General features: G+C 34.9%; 1 protein-coding gene across 2 annotated transcripts in view; it reads left to right on the top strand.

Annotated features, from left to right (window-relative positions):
• The window catches only part of LOC137640480 (receptor-type tyrosine-protein phosphatase kappa-like), a 165,536-nt gene that overhangs the window by 143,216 nt on the left and 6,747 nt on the right, over positions 1–15,573 (top strand). For both annotated transcript variants that reach the window (XM_068373020.1, XM_068373019.1), the window contains exons 6-10: positions 5,262–5,387; positions 5,941–6,064; positions 6,402–6,653; positions 7,530–7,649; positions 9,634–9,791. In XM_068373020.1, coding sequence (XP_068229121.1) covers positions 5,262–5,387; positions 5,941–6,064; positions 6,402–6,653; positions 7,530–7,649; positions 9,634–9,791 — 780 coding nt within the window. The remainder of the gene's footprint in view (positions 1–5,261; positions 5,388–5,940; positions 6,065–6,401; positions 6,654–7,529; positions 7,650–9,633; positions 9,792–15,573) is intronic.

The raw sequence follows: 15,573 nt of genomic DNA, 5'->3' as shown, positions 1-15,573 counted from the left end.
AAAAGAGATTCATCCGCAACTGATTGAGAGTGATTGATTTCAGCGACGGTAAGAATACGATGTTTATAAACTTCTACATCCAAGATATGTTGATTTTTGTGAATTACTAAAGTGGTATTTAAATGATTACAGACTTCAATATTACATTGTTGTTGTGAGCCGACTGTATAAATAGCTTGTGTGACGGTCAATCCGTTAGTTTTCAAAGTGTCAGAAAGGATTAATATTTCAGATCCCAGAAAAGTTTTCTTTACTCGCACTATTATATTCAAAGTTACCTTCGGCTCGGTAGATTGCGTGCAAGATGATATTACGGGTGAACGAGAATTCTGTTGGGTCGCGTATATTATTTCTTTATTCATGAGAAAAGTGATTGGTTCTTCAACATACGTTACTGTTTTATTTGTTGTCTCCTTTTTATCCAAAACTGATTTTATGTATTAGAAGACTTATAGAATTTTCCTTTGATATACACGTCGTGTTTGGCAGGGGCTAAGATAATGTTATGATTGCCCATAGACGGGTATCCTATAATGACAGCTGGATACATATCAATGTTTTGTACAACGATAAAGGTATCGGCAAACGTGCGCTTACCGACCTTGTACTGAACATGAGTTACTCCTATTACATTTAATTCATTATTTCCTATACCCGAGAGCCTTACTCCGGACTTCTCTATAGGGAAGTTCGAAAATAACAAGTGATGTGTCCTCAAATCCATGATATTACGTGGACTACCAGAGTCAAAAAACAATGTGAAGGATCGGTGTTCTAAATTTACAGCATATAATGTTGGTCGTAACTCATTTTAGCTTATTATTGCGTGAATTTGTTGCAAATCTACGGGAACCTGCACTAATTTATTGGATTCGGCCATGTGTTTCATAGGAAAATCTATTGCCTCAAAATGATCTGATAAATTATTAAATGGATTATTTGATACAAAGGATGTTGATATGAATGACCCAACATCACTCTCTTCCCCATTGGAATTAACTATGTGGTATTTGCTTTGCTTTGCACATTCTGAAAATTCGTCTGACCTTGCGAGTTCTAGCTAGACGGCCCAGGAACAGAGTTATTTGAACCACTATTTGTTTGTTTTTGATTTTGAACTGCATTGACGTTTGGCTGTTTCTTTTTATTAAACTGAGGATTTTTCTTTTTATTTCCATATGGAATTGACTGGGGAATTGACTGGGTGTTTCTAGGATTCTGTTGTTGATTACGCGAGTAGCATCGACTATATGAATTGGTTGAACTATTATGTATCGAACAAAATTGCGTTCTACAGTCTACAATCAAGTGACCTTGATGTTTGCAATTATAACACGTCATCCCTGCAACTTGATTATTATTAACTACGTTTACTTGTTGTGGCTTAGTTTAATTTTTTGCAAAAACTTGAGTAAGCAAGGGATCAAGATCAGTACACTTAGACATGTGTTTCTTTATCTGTTTATATACATCTGACTCTGTACTTTCGGGTGTTAACTTTTTATCAAAACACCGCACTAAAGCCTCAGGCAACATAATTGTCATACAAGTTAAATACATTAGTCGTAAGAAATCTTTCAACGCGATGTTATCGTCTGTAACCCATGTGGAATTACCTAAAATATCCTGATATTCATTCAGCCTGTCGGCAATGAGAGCCGCCCGTTCTATAACATTAAGCTGAGTCATAGAGGCTTGATTAAGTGTATTTCTTAATGTCAAAACTACATCTAAAGCTTCCTCACCGCCATAGATTGCACGTAGCCTAACTTTGAAATCGTCCCATGTAGACCTAACTACCTCTGGAAAAGAAACTCCCCTAAGATACGCGCTTGCATCTCCTTTAGCAAAGTCTAAAAAACTTTTAGCTTCTTGTAATTGTACAGATGGGTCTGTAATGCGTTTTGCATTTAAATGGGCATCTACTGATGAAATCCATGACTCGGCATTCTGAGGTAAGAACCCATTGACCCGACCTTGAAAAGGAAGGATAGCAGAACGTGCACTCACTAAAGTTAAAACGGGATTAGGGCTACTGGGAGTGGGGTGACTCGGTCCGGGAGTCCCAGGTGCCGACATGTTTACTTTAACTTTTTTTCTATCTCTACGATTCCTTGCGAGTCTATCAAAATCTCTATATGAATACAGACGTCCACTGCGTAAACGCATAATCACTATACAATAAAGATATGTTGCAGATTATAACAAAGTTCCCCAAAATGATGATATTAAAACAGTTAATGTGACAAAGATATTTCCCGAGAACTTCTGAAAGAAAACGGAATTAGCACAAAGAGAAGAAAATTTTAGACGAGAATTCGAAGTTGAATATAGATTCCTTAATGAAGGAAAGTTAAGATTGCACATAACTCACCCCAGCAATAATGGACGATCGACTCGTGACATAAAACACTTCACTGCAAAAAAATGAATGAATAAAGGATGTACTTAGCTTTGGTATATATATGGGCGAAGATCCGATGACGTCAGTTCCTCTCTCTCTCTCTCGTTTTGCAATTGTTTAGCTGGGTGATGAGCTTTGACTTGATTTCTTGTCGTGCGTTGTTGAATGTTTCACTTCCTGATGAAATAGATGAAGGACATTTCTTCGTATTCTTAGGATGTTTTAATGATGTATGTTGATTGAAGATCCAGTTCCTCAGTTTATATATGATTTATAGTTGATATTTGATGAGTTCATTACTTCAGTAGACGTAGATACTTCGTCGTAATTGTAGATTCATTACTGTTGTAACTGCTAATTATTACAGTTGTAACCGCTGATTGTTATAGTTGTAATCACTGGTGGTTAAAGTTGTAATTGCTGGTTGTTAAAGTTGTAATCTCTGTTTGTTATAGTTGTAATCTCTGGTTGTTATAGTTGTAATCGCTGCCACCAATTATATTGGTGTGAGAATGTCCTACGCACACATCGTGGCTTTATCTCATATCTCTTCAATGTGATATAGAAATATTTAGACTTGTAGGTTACTTCTTGAAATAAGTCAAAGTTAAGTTAACTTTAAACAAATTTATTGTTAGCTCCATCACGGGAGTATGGATGGTTTGGTCGGAAGACCATTCCGTATGAAAAGATGAATAGAACTGCCTCACAATAGGCTTGCGTCGATAACGTGACATTAGTTATCTCAGCATTTATTACAATATGATCACATAGGATTATAATCGGAAGCCAGCTGATTCCGGTGTAGAGATCAATAGGTCAACTGTTTCTCACGGGAGGCTAGTGACATGTTTACAAGACATAAATAAATGTTACCTATGCAATAATTTAGCTTAGTCTATTTTCACATCCTGTTATGGCTGTTGTCACACACTCCCAACTCTCCAATGATCCCTTGGGTCATGGGTTTATCAATGTATACATTACATATATATATATATATATATATATATATATATATATATATATATATATATATATATATATATATATATATATATATATATATATGTGTGTGTGTGTGTGTGTGTGCGTGTGTGTAGGCCTATATATACTTGGGTTAGAGTTCTCTTGCTTGAGGGTACATTCGGGCAAACTATTCTATCTAATTTATCTTTCTCTTGTTTTGTTAAAGTCTATATAATTTATATAGGAGATATTTATTCTAATATTACTCCTCTTAAAATATTCAATTTTTCACTTTTTCCTTTCCTCACAGGGCTATTTTCCCTGTTGGAACCCCTGGGCTTATAGCATCCTGCTTTTCCAACTAGGGTTGCAGCTTAGCAAGTAATAATAATAATAATAGTATACATACACATATATATGCATATATATTTCATATACAAATAAATATCTATATGCATATAAAATATATGTTTTGCTCTGAATATAGATATAAATAAGTATTTCAAAGAATATAAATCTCTCTCTCCTATGTCTCCTTTTTTCCATCCCCAAAATCTTTCCTTGGGGGGCATTCCACCTGGATCGCCAACATAATAAATAGCACATCGCTTTATCACTAAATATATCTGTACCAACCGTGTTTCACACAATTGTACATAATTCCTTTTGTATATATTATGCTTGTATCTTCGCTCTTCCCTCGCACTAAAACGAACATGAAAATTCATGTCTGGTTTTTCCTCTGTAATATTGTCTGTCTTGTGAACTTGTTATGTCCTGTTGCCTTGAGGTTTTGTATATAAGGAGAATGTTCTACAATAATATAACTCAGTCGTTACCAACCTGCCTTTGAGTTCACAGCCTTACTCGGCGCCGTCACATATCTGGACATGTGGTAGCATAGTGCTAACTCCTACACTGAATCGCCGTCACTGATGAAAAAATGGACCCAATTGCATCACTGATTCTGAATTGCTTTGCATCGCCATGAACTGAATCGAATCGAATCGCTTGGTGTGAACGCAGCCTTAACAGGATTTTGTTAGTAGTAGTATCTTCCGCTAATTTTATTATAAGCAAAGGATTAAACAGCCGGCAGTTTAAATAAATATTGAATGACCTTGAAAGCGAGTATAGTGAACATGTCTATTATTGTGAAGTTCGTTGGATGAGTCGTGGAAACATGCTCATCCGATTTTAAACACATTTTGGAGGACTATTCACGGAGATGAAGGGAAGACCTGTTATGGAACTCGGTGATGGTAAGTGGGTGTGTGAGCTCGCATGCATGGTTGACATTACCAAGTATCTCCCACAACTAAATATCAGTCTTCAAAGCTCAAATTAGTTTCTCAGTTCACTGCTTTCAAGTGTGAAATCATTTAACGCCAAATTAAAATGTGGAAAATACAACTTGAAAACAATAACATGCGTTAAGAATATTGAGAATTATCTTTCGTTTGACTCATGACTATTCGTAATTTCCTATGGCCCTCGTAGGAAATGACTAAATGGCCCTCAATACGAAATAGGTTCTTAATCTCTGTATTAGGGCTAGAAATATCACGTAACTTGCGCACCAGTGGTGGTGTGGCGTTGTGACACAGAAACAGTTTTGAGAAACATCCAGAAATCCTTGTTGTAGAGTGCAACATCTTCGAGTTTATAATTCTATTTTTTTTTCTTTTTTTTTTTTTAGTCAATATGCAAAAATAACGTTCCTCACAGGTTCTACAGCATAATATACACAAATCTAATGTATATATGTAACAGTGTATGATATGATAAATTGAAAAAATGCTGAAAATGAAAATTCGTAGGCTATTTATGAAGGGGGAAGGCGGTTGTAATGCTATTTATATAACTATGAATGTGTAAAATTTTACAGTACCCCAGAGGAGTTTTTGATGACTGCAGGGAATCGAATGAGCCGTCGAGAACTTCGTAATTGCCTACGGAATACCAGAGCCCTTCATGCTGAATTCTGGGAAGTGCCCTTAAATCATCCTGATAAGTAAGTATTTTAGCGTCCACTAAGAAGGGCCTCTGGGTCGCGAATTTAAATTGGGTGTTTGAGACTGTTAATGCCAAAGTTAAAACGAAACAAACTATGTAGCATCCATGAGTATTAGGTGAAGGATGAGTAACGCTAACGGATCTGTTGAAAGAGGCACTCCTCCATATTGTCTAGTTCATGGCTGGAGTTTCTCATTTCGCCTTCATCATTTGCACTCGATAAATATTAGAAGTATAGTTATAAAGACCTTAGGCATATATTCTATTTAAGATGAGTAACATAAAAAGTTATATTCATATTCAGTGTCAAACTTTCCTTGGAGGTTTTTTCTAGAATTCATCACATTTCTTGTTTTGATCTTTAGTATACCTCCAAGATGAACTCACTATATATTTATTAAGTATAGGTAATCATAAGTGTAATCTTGGTGTTCTAATCATTCCCATTCAGCAGTTTTCTCATTTTCTCCACTTGATCACTTCCAATGTAGCAGTTTGCTGTAAGACACCATGTAATTTATATTTACTTCAATTTCGTTAATAATTCGTAGGTGTGACGTACCAGGTTCAGGAGCTAAGAACAGGTATAGAACTGTACTTCCGAATGAGGTTACGCGTGTTCATCTGAATAATGGGGATCCAGCGAAGGACTACATAAATGCTAATTATGTCCGGGTAAGGTTGACATAAGAGTTTTCATTTTCTCCAGCCTATTTTTTAAGTATTTACATGCTTGACCATTCATAATTTGAATAGATAGTGTGTTGCTTATTGCAGGGCACACCATTCATCTTCATATTTATTATTTTGGTACTTAGTATAAAGTTTGTCATATCCTTCCTTGTGGTAATGGAGCACAGAATATCATGAATGATGGCCCAAACACCAAAATATTCTCATGAACTAATCGTTAAATAAAAGCTTAGGTCTATTTCATATATCTAAGATGTCAGCTTTTTGAGTTGGGAAAACTGGGCACGCCATAGAATTAAAGAACACATAATCTTATCAGGGCTATGATGGAGAAGAAAAGACATACATTGTGACACAAGGTCCCTTAGCACACACAGTAGTTGACCTATGGACTCTGGTGATGCAAGAAAAGTCCCCAGCTGTGGTTATGATCACTCGCCTCAAAGAGAAAAGGAGAGTCAAGTGTGAACCATACATTCCGACACTTAGTGCCACCTATGGTGACATCACAGTGACAGTGAAGCAACTAATACACAAGCATGGATACACCATACGCCAAATTTTACTTCAGGTTTGTATGTTTGCTAAAATATTTTTTGTAGGTAGTTTATGATTGCCTCAAACATTTAAATTAGTTTTTTTCTGGGGCAATTCAAGGATTTATTTGTATATATTTATGTGTCAAAATCCAAATCGATAAAAAATGTGTAACTGAAACTACACATTGCTTTAACATTATCTAAGAAATAAGTTGAGATTATTTCTTATGACACTTCAATATCTCCTAACGCTAGGAGAAGCTCTGACACACTTTTAGTAGTAACCAGCCAGCTTGAAATGAGTGATTCCTGTTGCAAAAGTAATATCACCTTCCTTTATAATAAGCAGTTACTGTCTCGTGTATCAGGCTTGACCTTCAAACAGGCATTGCTTATATTTTGATGATATTCGACAATACTGTGAATGTGTTTTGTCTTTCGAGTCACTTGTTTTTGTTATATTTATGTCATTTTATTGGCATAAGCTGTCCTCTACAGATTGTTTGAAAAATACACCCCACAACTCAAATATTTACATTTCTTTTAGAGCAATATATTTCATGACATTATTATCCGTAAAGATCATTATTCTTATAAATATATGCAATTTAAGTCTAAAAAATATAATGATTACCTTATGCATTATACACATATTATTAGCAATATTCTCAAGTTTCTATCAGTCAATGGGTTATTTTAAAAGAACACCATTATGCGTTTCCGAAATAACGCATATTTGGGGCTTTTATTCCATATTGTGCAATATATTTCGAATCATAAGATTGTAATTTACGAGTAGTACTTGTGTTTCACGACATATTTTCTAAGGAATTACAACACAAAGTTCATAGGGCCTAACAAGGAGACCGGATTGAACTAATGTTCAAATATCGTTAATGTGTGAACAGCGTGGTGACGTTACTCACGAGACTCTGCACTTCTGGTACACCACCTGGCCTGACCACAAAACTCCCACGGAAGCAGATCAGCTCTTGGCTATGGCATTAGAAGTAGACCACGTCAGAAAGGTAATGTTCAAATGCAATTGCATTTTGTTATCATATGTTAAATTTCATTACTTTGGAAGCCATGAAAAGACGTATGCTAAATATTCGTCTATAAAAATGTGTTAAAAGTTGTTATACAGCAGCCACATGAACCCAGTAGACGAGATCATTCAAATTCGAAATTTTTCTTGGTACAAATCTGTTTCAAAATATCCACATTTTATATATCGTGAATGTATCAAGGAACTATTCAGGTAACAAGATACTCATTGGCAGAGAATTTTATGATGATAACTATGACAAGTGAAGGAGAAAATACAGAATCGACAGATCTAGTGCTGTTTTTGAAATCAATCTAAATCGATGTAGATATATTCTGACCAGTTTAACATATGTGAAAAAAAAAAAAAAAAAAAAAAAAAAAAAAAAAAAAGTACGTTAGGGAAGTAAGCTATTAGGGTGGGGCGATGGTAAGAATTTTCACAGACTGCTTTCCTCCTGAACATTAAGTAAACAATGTGAGGAAGAGAATTTTTGTACAATCCCTTTCCTTTTATGTAGTATTTGCGATGAATGAGCAAATGCATGCTACAAGGCTATTGTACTTCTTATAAACATTTTCAGAAAAGGCTAAATTTGAATATTTATTACATACTAGAATTGTGAAAATACCGAACAGCCGGTGATTTCTAATTACGAAAAATTTTACAACAGCACTTACTCACTGAAGACAGATTCCACAGGAGTTCCACATAAGTTACATGGTCATCATCCTACCACATTTCTTTAGCAACGGGATGAATAGACTTATCTTCAATGAAAAAAAAAAAATTCCATATATCCTGTTCCTTCATGATACTTTTACATCTACTCTACATCTAGAATATGTTCTTAAAAGATTAGTTAATGACTCCTATTTATAGACGAAAAAAAGAAAAAAATGAAGAATTAACGTACCATTGCTTAAGCTAGTACCATTGCTATGGTGAAAAGGGAACAGACGTCAATCTCCAAGCAATTTCGAAACCTACTTTTCATAATATGCCGTTTACTTCCCTTTAGAGGTGAAGGTTTCACAAAATATTCTTGCATAGCTAATTTGAATGTGGTCAAGGACTGGTGTACATCTGCCCCTTTGTTATAACTTGAATGATGTAGGACTAACACAAAAGTTATGGTAGCCTTTCCATTAGCAGCAATAAATACATATAGTAAAATGAAATGAGTTAATTTTGTCAAAAGTGTTTTATAATGTCAAATTACGATTACTGTTGATAATTAAATCGATTTGTTTATCTGGGAGAAACAGGCGAGAAATAATTAAATTGAGTTTGAAATGTTAAAACTATTTCACTTCCAGTAAGGTAATAGGTTCGAAATCATTGTCGCTGTGTTATAAGCTAATGCCATTTCTATGTAAGATATCGGAAACATTTCTAATTAACAACAAAGTACACAAATAGGCTTTAGTATGAACCAAGCATATAAATAATCTCCCCCCAAAATTAAAGCAAACCACATATAGTAGTGGTTAAGCATAAGTTGGCAAACGTATGTATATGATTGCATTTGCACTTACTGTATATAAGCATGATAATTATCACTTTGCGAACACAATTTAGTCAAGTTACTTGAAATATTCTATAAATTAATAAAATACCTAATAAACATTTATTTATAATTTGCAACTACTGGAGGAAAATAAAGAACTACATGGCCGATATTTTAAAAGGCTGTGGCTATAAAAGGTCCAGTTATAAAGAGATTATAACAAATGAGAAGAGACATATAGACAACCGTACCAGCCATCAAAATATACCATTTTCCATATTCTTTTAATATTTTCATTTCGTTTCTTTTGAGAAACTTAGATGACAATTAATTTGCAACTGCACTGGATTATATATAAGTCCCATATCAATGATACTGGAGAATTGATAATGGTTGAATTTACAAATGTTGATTAAGATGCTAATTAGAATAAATGATTTAATGTTAATTCCAGAGTAGTGAAACTGGTATCAGAGGTCCCGTGGTTGTGCATTGCTCTGCTGGGATCGGCCGCTCAGGATGTTTTGTCGCCATCAGCATTGCCATTAACCAATTGCTTGAAGAGGACTGTGTTGACATCCTGGGAATACTTTGTCAGATGAGACTAGACAGGTAATCTAATGTTTTCTTGATTACAATGAACGACCAAACGAAGATTATATCTCAAAGTAGATGAGGTGTTTGGCTATTATGTGGCTTTCTTTTAAGAGGTTTGAATTTTTCTGTTTATTAAATATCTAAAACTGAGAGAAATTGAACATAAGGTCTAAAGTAGGTGTTGCGAGGATGAATAGCAGGGCGGATGGGAAGCAAGTCTGAAACGTCCTAATTCTTCAGTGTCCTCCAAGCTAATGTGACTGAGGGTCATGAAATATGTGGATCTTTAAAGAAGAAATTTCTTTAAGGAATTCAACAATAACTGATGAAAACTAGATTAATATTAGAAGAAAACTCATCCGTAGTCTCAAAATGAGAGAGAGAGAGAGAGAGAGAGAGAGAGAGAGAGAGAGAGAGAGAGAGAGAGAGAGAGAGAGAGAGAGAGAGAGAGAGAGAAAGTTTAATGAATAAAGAATCTATGAAATGTGACATATATCATACAAAAGCAGCCGCCAGTCAGTAGGCCTCCTATACCAAAGGTAAGAGTGAAGACAACTACTTCGTTTAATAAACACACTATCCTAAACAATTACTTACTAGAATTAGTGTTTGAGCTCTCGTTCAATATGTTTGAATTTGTTTCATCCAACTGAACATTTTATGAGATCCTTGTGCTGAATTGACCCCTCGGTAAGACATTCTCCAATTTGATGATGACGATGATATATATATATATATATATATATATATATGTATATATATATATATATATATATATATATATATATATATATATATATATATATATATATATATATATATAGAGAGAGAGAGAGAGAGAGAGAGAGAGAGAGAGAGAGAGAATAGAAATTTATCACTTCCCTGGTCATTAAAAACGTTTCTAAGACGTGTTACTTAGCTTAAGAGTTCCAAAAACATTTTGACCTAAGTATTCGTCAAATAAGCAATATAATTTACTATCTGTTTGTTTTTCTGTATATAAATTCAATTTATGAATTTGGGTATTGGCTTCTACGTATAATTTTTATTTGGTTTATAACGTTACCTAGATCACCCGATTTTGCAGATTATAGAATAGAGCGGACTTGCGTAATTTGGAACTGCAGTATAATAGGGAACAGCTTTCCTTATATCTATATGGGAAGTCTAGCAATCCTAAAACTATTTAAAGATAGTGAGACAATTCTGACTGAGAAAGGAGACCCATCCATAGCATGTTAAGAAGAAGTTTTCAAGAATTTAGATTGGGAAAATATGGGAGTTAATATTAGCTTGAAATACCCTAATAACTCAAGATTGGTAGATGGCATACTTGTGTTTAGGGTATCATGGTAGGAATTGCAGAGGATGATAAAAGATTTGGATAGAAAAAACAGGAATGTAGGACTGAAAATGATCAGGAGTAAATCTAAGATAATGTTATATGAAAATGCAGAAAGACAACTAATAAAGGTTATGGACGAACCTCTAGTGATTGTTTTGGACATTCGTACTTAGGACAGACAGTAAGTGTTTCCCCAGGACACGAGACTGAAATTAAAAGTATAACCATGGGATGGAGAGTTTTTGAAAAACAAAATGAGATCATGAAAAGTAAAATGTATTGCGCAGGGCTGGATTTACCCTCTCGGGGGCCTGGGGCACAAATTTGTTTGGGGGCCCGCTTCTATTTATTACCACCATTGGACAGTAGCAACTCTCAGTCATCTGGACTAAAATATAGATGAATAAACATCAACATCCTTTATTGCTCATAATTTCTTTATAGGAAATATAATTAAAACCAACCTTGTCATTCAATAAAAAAAGATAATTGCAACATTTTGATTTTATATACATATATTAATTAAAGCAAAAGATAACTAAGAGAGAGAGAGAGAGAGAGAGAGAGAGAGAGAGAGAGAGAGAGAGAGAGAGAGAGAGAGAGAGAGAGAGAGAATGTATGGACTTCTTTAGTTTCAAAACCTCACATTTCTTCATTTTTATTTTTATCCTATAGGCAAACTTCTTTCTTACTTGATATCAGCAAAATTTTTGACAAAATTGTCAACATTGATGGGCCGTAATACATCATGTTCCATGGGGAGAATAGTTAGGTTGACAAGTCTTGTCATATCCATCACTGAGCATCGGTAATTTTTAGTTATTTTTAATTCAGAGAATGATCTCTCACCACAGCAGTTAAAAGTAAATTCTTCTGAGTATTACGTCTTCATCCAGGGAATTATCTATGATATTTCTTTCTGTGAATAAATTATAGATGTCAGTTTCAGTAACCCCAGTGTTAACCATGCATTCTTGAATCATAACCGCAAAGTGAACCATTTCATCAAAGAGTTCTGTACTCAATCATTTGAGTACAGCTGAGTAAGCTTTGCACAAACTACCCTAATGATGTCTTGGGTCATTTGAGTGATGTTACGTAGGATACCGAGCTTCTCATTTACTTCACTCTATGCTAAAAAGCATTTTTTTAAAGATCACTGACCAACAAGTCAAGAATTATAGCAGTCAAATCCATTCACATGGAAATTCTTTCTTGGGCTGAGGGTAACATCAGGAGTTCTCCCATGATACTTGGGATCTAAAGGCACAGTTCGTTTTCTATTCTACACCTTTTCTTCCATAAACATATCTCTGTCAGACTGTTCTAATCCTTCATTAACCAAAATCTTCAAATCCATCCCTCATTGAATCCACAAACAATAAAAGTGATTTCATGAGGATAACATCAGTGCAGAGATTAGTCGCTTATGACTAAAGATTTGCTAGTCTGAATGAATCTCTCAAGCACGGTTCCAGAAGCTAACATAAAAGCCTGTTTCAAGATCTTATTTCTCTTCCTCTTGTATTTTCAAATTTTCAAATATATAAATATATAGATATGAAAGATCCAATTTATTGTTGTTACTGCTCTTATAATATTTTATTTTGATTGCTCGTGACTTCTCTTATTGTGTATTTATTTCCTTGTTTCCTTTCCTCACAGGGCCATTTTTCCCATTTTGAGCCCTTGGGCTTATAGCATCCTGATTTTCCAATTAAGGTTGTACCTTAGCTAATAATAATAATAATAATAATAGTAATAATAATAATGTTTGCCACATTCGGCCATTACAACATGCGGGGCCTTGAATCGCTGATATGTGACTCTAGCATAATGTTCCTAGTGCAGTAGTTCTTAATTTTTTTCATTACATGCACGCCGTCCAAATCAGCAGTCAGTTCTTGCACCCCACCCCACGATTGCAGAAATACAAAATAAGTGCTAAAAATGCAAAGTTGATATGATGTGTATTAATGATGAAATCCAAGTTTTTTTTTTTCTTTTTTTTTTTTTTTTACTTAATCTTCATTCATATAGCTTACATTGTCTTCATGACAAAAATCCAGAGTACTCATCATCATCATCTCCTCCTACGCTTATTGACGAAATGGCCTCGGTTAGATTTGGCCAGTTCTCTATCTTGAGCTTTTACTTCAATACTTCTCCATTCATCATCTCCTACTTCTCGCGTTATAGTTCTCAGCCATGTATGCCTGGTCATCCAACTCTTTCAGTGAATTGTGACGTCCAGTTAAACGTTTGGTTAAATAATCTCTATTGGGGAGCGCAAAGAGCATGCCCAAACCATCTCCATCTACCCCTCACCATGATCTCATCCACATATGGCACTCGAGTAATTTCTCTTATAGTTTCATTTCTAATCTTGTCCTGCCATATAGCTTTCAATATTCTTCTGAGGGGTTTGAACTCAGATCTACCAAATTTGTTGGAGATTCTTTCATTATTATACCACGACTCGTGTCCATACAGTAACACAGATCTCGCTAAAGTGATATATAGTCTGATTTTTATATGTAATTTCAGGAGATTTGATTTCCAAATTTTACTCAACCTAGGCATTGTCTGATTTGTTTTTTTTATTGGAAATCATAGTTACTAAATTCATAAATGAATCTATCTCATTAATCATTTCTCCTTCCAAAGATATTTCATCTTCCATTATATATTCCATTCTCATCATCTCTGTGTTTCTTCGATTTATCTTGGGGCAAACCTCATGTGGTATTTCATGCATTCTTATAAGCAATCATTGCAAATCCTGCGGTGTTCTGCTAATAAGGACAGCATCATCAGCATATTCTAGGTCAGCTAAATTCCTATTACCAATCCAGTCCAATCCTTCTCCAACATCTCCAACTGTTCTATGCATTACAAAATCCATGAGGAGGATAAACAAAATAGGTGACAACACATTCCCTTGGAGTACTCCGCTGTTCACTGGAAATTAATTTGATAGGACTCCAAATAATATTAACTTTGCAGTTGCTATGCTCATGAACAGACTTAATCAAATTTACATATTTAAGAGGAATTCCATAATAACGCTTGAGTCCTCACAATATTGGCCGGTGTACAGTATCAAAGTTTTTTTCATAGCCCACAAATGCCACCAAAAGTACAACATGCTGAACAACATATTTCAAAATGAAAATTTAGTCAATACAACTTTTACCTTTTCTAAATCCTGCTTGCTCATCTCTCAGCTTTCTCATCAATCTTTCTCTTCAGTCTCTTTAGAGTATGCTCTCTATATATTTTCATGACAACTTACATAAGTGTGATTCCTATGTAATAATTGCAATATGGCAGGCCTACCTTTCTAACCATTTTCACCAACACTCCTAACTCCCATTCATCAGGTATTGCCTCTTCATGCCATATTCAACAAAATAATCGTGTAAGTATTCTTGGGGTCACTTCATTTTTAGTCAGTATCATCTCAACAGTTATTCCATCGTAACCAGGGGTTTTCCTGAGATTATTAATGATAGCTTCGACTTCAAACACACTGAATTCATTAATGGGCACATCAAGGTCTTCATCAGCTGCAGGTATATCAATCAAATTATTTCCTTCATATCTTCTATTCATGACCTCACTAAAATGTACCATCTACCGTTGCTTTTCTTCATCCATCTCTCTTTTTGATGGGTGTATGCTTCTTCCTCTTCTAAGCCCCAGTAGAGATTTCATTAATAATTCTATGAGTGATTCCTACACCACAGCTACTCCTTGAATTCATAGCATTTTCAGCATCATCTGCTTTTCTGTCTAAATATTCTTTCCAGTCATTCCTGGCTTTTCTGTCTAAATATTCTTCCCAGTCATTCCTGGCTGGTCTTTGGACCTCACTATCAATAGTGGAATACTTAGCATGCTCTACCTTGTAATTTTCATTACTTCCTCGAAAACTTTCAACAGTCAAATTCAGTCTTTGTCTTTTTTTATAGTATCCGATGTATCATCTGATATCCATGGCTTTCTCCCTGTAACTGCATGTCCCAAAACTTCACTAACAACTGTCTGATATATGTTTTTAATATCACACCATTCTTCATTAATTGTCTGATCTTCATCTCATAAAGTCTCTATGAATGCAAATTGATTCCCACATCTTCAAATGTTTCTTTGTGCTCATCTTCTAGAAGCTTGGTTATATCAAACCTGGATATTCTATTTATATTTCTGTTGGGTGCTTTCAGTTTTAATTTCAGTGTGGCAATGAGGATCTGGTGATCACTACTAATATCTGCACCTCTGTAGCTTCTTACATTTCTCAGAGTCCTCCAAATCTCTTTATAGGTAGTAGGTTGGCCAGGTCACCACTCACCCGTTGAGATACTACCGCTAGAGAGTTATTGGGTCTTTGATTGGATAGGCAGTACTATATTAGATCCCTCTCTCTGGTTACGGCTCATTTTTCCTTTG

Source organism: Palaemon carinicauda, chromosome 5 (assembly GCF_036898095.1).
Source record: "Palaemon carinicauda isolate YSFRI2023 chromosome 5, ASM3689809v2, whole genome shotgun sequence".
NCBI lineage: Eukaryota > Metazoa > Arthropoda > Malacostraca > Decapoda > Palaemonidae > Palaemon > Palaemon carinicauda.
The sequence above is the reverse complement of the archived record's forward strand: the minus strand, read 5'-3'. Positions and strand labels throughout refer to the sequence as shown.